General features: G+C 52.0%; 1 protein-coding gene across 1 annotated transcript; it reads right to left on the bottom strand.

Moving 5' to 3' along the window:
* Positions 1-11: 11 nt before the first annotated feature.
* CBLN2 (cerebellin 2 precursor) lies at positions 12-5744 on the bottom strand (the record flags this gene model as incomplete). The annotated part of the gene is made up of 4 exons (XM_006761950.2): positions 12-1100; positions 1345-1464; positions 4387-4659; positions 5694-5744. Coding segments are annotated over 4 exons (642 nt in total), but the record flags the coding sequence as incomplete, so codon positions are not given.
* Positions 5745-5747: the final 3 nt, after the last annotated feature.

Here is a 5747-nt window from a genome sequence, read left to right as displayed (position 1 = left end):
AGTATTCCGAAGCGTTCAAAAAAATATCCTGGTTGTTCATTCTCATGGTGCATCTGAGAGAATCTCTTTAAAAGAATCCAAGGAATTGTCCATTTGTCATTTTCACTTTGATATACAGGTACCTTTTGTTTGGTTGGGTCTCATCCAGGAATTCAACATACATTTCTCTCCTTCAGCCCAGCATGACGAATAAAAGCAGGGGTGAGGAGGGAGAGCCGAGCGTAGAAAGCAAAGTAAAGCTTTTCGAGGACACACACACACACACACACACACACACACACACACACACACAGTACAGAACAAAAGTCCAGTCCGATCGTGCAAAACTCGCATCTCCAGATAAAGCACTTCCGACAGTATCACAATGCCCCTTCCCCTCCCCAGTCCTCCCATTCTCCCAGGGAAACACACAGAATGAAAGCCAAGCCATCCTTTTTCTTAAGGCTGAACAGACACACAGAGAACACATTTCACGGACTGGCCAGTGGGCGGTGACCTGCAGGGCTCTTGCTTTGAGTGCAGCCAGCCCCCTGCAATCCATCCTGAGGTCTGGGCGCTCCTCACTCTGGACAACAATACAGCGTCCATACAAAAGAAGAAATCGCAGTGGCCCCAACAATAAAATCCCAGATCGACGTTACAATCACAGGTACAAATTGCTCAGGTCCATAGTGTCATTTCTCCTGAAGACCTTATCGTCTAAAACTAATTAGAGGCCAGGTTCCCGAGGAATGGTCAATAGTCAAAGAAAACACTGGAGACTTGGAAGGAAATCATTCTTCTATCTCGACAGTCAGACGGAGCTTGGAAACAAGTTGTCCCGTTCTGCCAAGTTCAGGGGGTTAGGGAGGGCGGATTCCTGGGTCCAGATTACAACTTCCCCGTCACCCCAGGCTCGGCGTTTATAGGGGAAACACCAAGAAGCCAGAGAAGGTGGAGTACTTCCAGCCTCCCATGAGGTTGCCCCGCTCCAGTTTGAGGTGCACCTTGTCCTCCCTCTCCATCAGCAGCAGGACCCCATTGCTGGCTGCTTCTCTGGTCACGTCCTGGTCTCCTGCGAATGCTGAGATCACTGGATAGCCGTTCTGCATTAAACTGACCTATAATGCAGAGGGTAGAGCTCAGCAGGCCATGCAGGGTCCACTGTTCTCACACACCTGTCCTCTCCTTCCCCCAGCCCTTCCCCCACCCTTTCCATGGAGCCCTACTTCCCCAGGGACCTGACCCAGAGGACTCAGCTGGCTCCCAGCCCCTCCCCCTGCCTCACAGAAGGGCTGATAGGGTCTGCAGTAATGGGGAATGGTAACCCAAAGTTCAAAGGGTCCCGTTTCCAAAGCTACCCACCTGGATGGTCTGTCTGTTGTACACTTTGACCACGTGGAAGCTGAAGCTATAAATCCCTTTTCTCGGAGCTACAAATATACTGGAGGCAAGATCGAAATGGTTGCCAATATTTACTAACACCTGAAAAAGAAGAGGAGCACACAGAGACTTAGCAAGCCCCTCCTTGGCACACAGGGTGAGCAGGCTGGCACAGCAGTGACCCAGGTCCACTATGGGCTGCTCAGGCTGCCCACCCATGGAGGAGGCACTGCTGGAGTTAAAACTTCCCACAGTGGGAAGTGATTTCAAAGGTATTTCAAGGGATAGCGATTCATAAAGATGTTTTAATTTATATTCATTTATGAGTTGAAAAAGTGGGTGCTAATTTTGTGCATTGGGGGCAGAACAGAGAGAAAGGAAGGAAGGCAATGAGGTCAGTAAACACCCGGATGTTAAGTCTGTTCCGAGGCTTGTGGAATGATGGAACTTCAGCATGGAGCTTTGACAAAAATTACTGGACCACACTGAGTGGGTAGAGAACGGGCTATGGGGCAAGAAGCCAATTAAGTGAGATCAGTTCCCTCAGATGAAGCTTCCCACCTAACTTCCTGTATGTGCTCCAGGGCAGAACAAGACTGTGTCAGGTCCTGATCTCTGTGTTCCTGCAGCCCCGGCACATGCCCTGGCAGCACACAGTAGGTGCTCAATAATGGCTGCTGAGTGCAAGATCTCAGTCCATAAACACCTGTGGTGCCTGCTTCCCTCATTTTCCTCTGAGAGATGTTTGCTTCCTTGGATGAGCTATGATATCATGCAATGTGCTTGAGTAATTAGCTGGAGAGTCCACACAGCAGCTTGGACACCCTTGGCTCAATCCCGGGAATTCCATCAGGTGCAAGAATAATGACTAATCCAGCCATGGGATACGAGCTCACTTGGCCCTGCAAGTGGGTTTCCTCAGATCAGAGGGGGTGGGAGCATGACATCATAAGTAGAACCTGAAGACAAGAGGGCCCCCCATCACAACCCAAATCTATTTTAGAAGCTGAAGACATTATTTGGCCACTCTGCCTGGATCCCGTCCCCACTCCTACTCACACACAAATGCACAACTCGATTAAGATACTAGAATGGCTTGCCTGGTGTTCTCAGCTTCTAAGACAAACATCCAGCAACAACAACACAGGCCTGGATGAAAGAACCTGTCATCTGTTCAGAAAATAAATGTCAACTGCATACGTTTTGCGGTGATTTCTTAGGCACTCATTATAGATGAATAACAAGCAATTCCCAGAGCCATGTCAACTGCTGCTCAACCACAGCTGCAGGATGGTCGGAAGGCAACCCGCGCCGGAGCTGGGGGCACCACCTCCGCCCCCCTAGTCTGTGGGGTTCATATAGACATGAGGGCTCTATGCTTAGGGGTGGTGTGCCCTACTGTTCTGTGCCTCCCCAGGGCTATGCTCTCAGTGGGTAGAATGATGTTTTCATGAAGAATAAAGCATTCTCCACTCGAGCTCTTGGAGCTGCTTCTTCCAACTCTCTACCTCAACTCTTTCACCTCAATTTTAAATTCAGGAGCCTGGCAGATTCAGGGCCCTGCTGTAGAGGAAAGATCTCCCAACCAGCTCAGAAAAGCAGGCTGTTTCTCCCTAACCAGGAACCAGTGGCGCACCATCCAACCTGCCCTGCCACAGGTGCCTCATCCATAAAATGGCAACCCTGCTGCCCCTTACCCTGCCCCACATCACCGTTTTCTTGACCCAAATGAACGATGGACGTAAAAAGGTGGTGAAACTATTTGTAGGACATGGGAAGGTAAATTATAGTAACTCATAACGGAGGACTTATTAAGCCAGTAAATAGTTACCTATTTCTTATCGTCTCCTTTCTTTGAACATAAGGTAAATATTGTGATGTCTTATAAATAAAAACAGATTAAAGGCAGACTCCCTCCCATCACCACCCCCAAATCCCACAAAACTTCATGAATGTACAGACTTCCTAACAACAAGGAAAACAAATGAACACACTGGCTTAAAATGAGTCAAGGGTGTGTGTGCAGGTTTATCGATACTCGGGAGTGAGAGTGGGCTTATGCAGAGGGGAGATCTCAGTGTGGACAGCTGAAGAGGGTTCCATTTGTGGAAGGCTTAGGTTCCTAAGGAATGGACTAATGCGTTCAAGTTTGGAAAGCGCTATTATGTTTCAGTTTGTTTCTGAAAAACAACAGAACTAAGCGGGGAGGGATCCAAGAGGAAGGTCATGACCTCTAATCCTGAGCAGCCACACCAGAGAGGGGGGTGCCAAGGTAGGATCCTATTCACAACCCTTTGGCTTTGGCCCCAGTGGGAAAAGTTAAGCGGATTAGGGCAACAGAAGTCATCGATCCTTTTATTATTATTATTATTATTCCCATAACCACACTGCATATTGATATCATGATATGTTGTATTTGTAGATTGTATTATGTATTGTTTTCACTACACATTGCAATTATATAAGAAGCTATTTCGTTTTGTATTTTTAAAACCATCCTGCTATTTCCCTCACACACTTGCTCACTTATTTTTCTTGAAAATAAATATCCTCTTCCCAGTCCTTTCCAAAATAAGCAATAGGCACCTCTTTTCTGAGCGTCTGGGCCTCCGGAGGACCCTCCTTGAGCGTGGAGAGTTTAAAATGCTCAGTCTCTGTGTTGGCCACATGGGTGAGGAAGGCCCATTTACCACAAATGACAGCCCCACCCCACCCCCCACCCGGGCAAAGAGTAAACCATGCAGTTCCCTTTTGGGAAATAGCTTTCTGATCTCTTAGCTTGATGGGCTTCTCAGTCACCAAAGTGCACCTGAGCGGACAGGTACAAGGAAGCTAAAACGCGATAAGGAGGGAATGGCACACTAGAAACAGGAGAGAGAAGGGAGAGGCGCAGGGCAGGACAGGGCAGAGGAGGGCAGAACCTGGAACTGCAGGTCCCGGACGCGGGAAGCCCCAGCCCCAGCGCCCAGGCTCCCGCCCTGTTCTCCCGGGCAAGAGGCACCGTGCGCACACCGGCCAGCTGACCTGGTCGAAGTAGATGGTCATGGTGCGGTTGCTCATCTCCGACGGCTCGTGGTTGGTGCTCCGGGTGGCGGAGAAGGCCACTTTGGCGCTGCCAGAGCGCACGGAGATGCCAAGGGAGGAGGTGACAGCACCGTCCGCCGATGGGCTGGAGTCGCACACCACCAGGCACTTGCCCTCCAGCACGATGGGCTCCGTGATCGCCTCCTCTGGCCTGGGTCCCCCGCTCTGATGGTTAAGGCCAGGATCGTCCTCACAAGAAAAGCGCCAGCGGACCTGTCAGGGCAAAGAACCCACACCCTTAGCCTGGGAGGTGAAGCAGTTCCGGAGGGGGCACGGGGAGCAGGTGGCTGAGGCGCTTGGGGCCCTCACTGGAGGCCGCCCTCTTGCTCCCGCGCACAGCCACCCGCCTCCCGCACAACAGGTCCCGGGCATCCCTGAGGGCTCCGGGGTGGCGCGCGCCGAAGGTGCAGTCAGGGCAGAGGCCCGCGATTCTGCACGGCCCCGGCACTAAGACAGGATCGGCACCTCTTGGGGACTCCGGCAGCGCCACCCCACACCCCGTCCTAGCCTAAGGCGGAGGGGAGCTCAGGACGCGGCAAAGGAAACCCCACTCACGCCGTATCGCCTTCATTTCAGCGGCATTCTCCTCAACACACTACGAACCCTTTCCCCTTTCGCTGCTTTCCCTTTCATCCTGTCTTTTCCCATCCTGGACATTTTTTTTAAAGCCGTCCATCCAAAGACCAAACCTCCAGGAATCCTTGGGATGAATTAGAGAAAAAGAAAAAAGAGACTCTAAAAGCAGACACCCACTTCACCGCGTCCCCTCAGCCAGCAGCGAGCGCCTTTGGAGAGTCCCTGGGATCCCTCTGGCACAGGCGGGGACGCGGCGCCCTGCGCCCTGCGCCCTGAGCTGGCCTGATGGTGCAGCTTTTGTTTCTAGACTCCGGGCTCCCGTTTGCCGAGCTGGGAGGCGGCCCTGAGACTCTCTGCTAACTTAACCCCTTTCTCCGGCCCTCTCTGCTCCCCCTAAACCAGGCAGGTCATTTCCACACCCAGCCCAGAAACAAAAACGCCGGAAGCCTCTCCCCGCGCCGCCCACGGCCTCTGAACAACTCCTCCAATAGTCTAAGAAGAGAGAAGTTGTTTCTCCGTGAGTAGCCTCTGTCCTCGGCCCCAGACAAAATCATGTCCTTCTCGGTCGCTTCTCCCGACGCCCGGACGCAGACTCGCGACGGTCCCCGTTGAAATACACGCATGGATGCAGTGAACGCGCGGACCGCGGAGCGCAGGGCTGGCTTGGTTACCTGGAACAGCCATGACGAGCGAGCACCGCCGTCAGCCAAGTTCTGCTGAAAGAG

The sequence above is a fragment of the Myotis davidii genome, unplaced genomic scaffold (genome assembly GCF_000327345.1).
Source record: "Myotis davidii unplaced genomic scaffold, ASM32734v1 scaffold96, whole genome shotgun sequence".
NCBI classification, from domain to species: domain Eukaryota; kingdom Metazoa; phylum Chordata; class Mammalia; order Chiroptera; family Vespertilionidae; genus Myotis; species Myotis davidii.
This window is presented reverse-complemented; position numbering and strand designations above follow the sequence as displayed.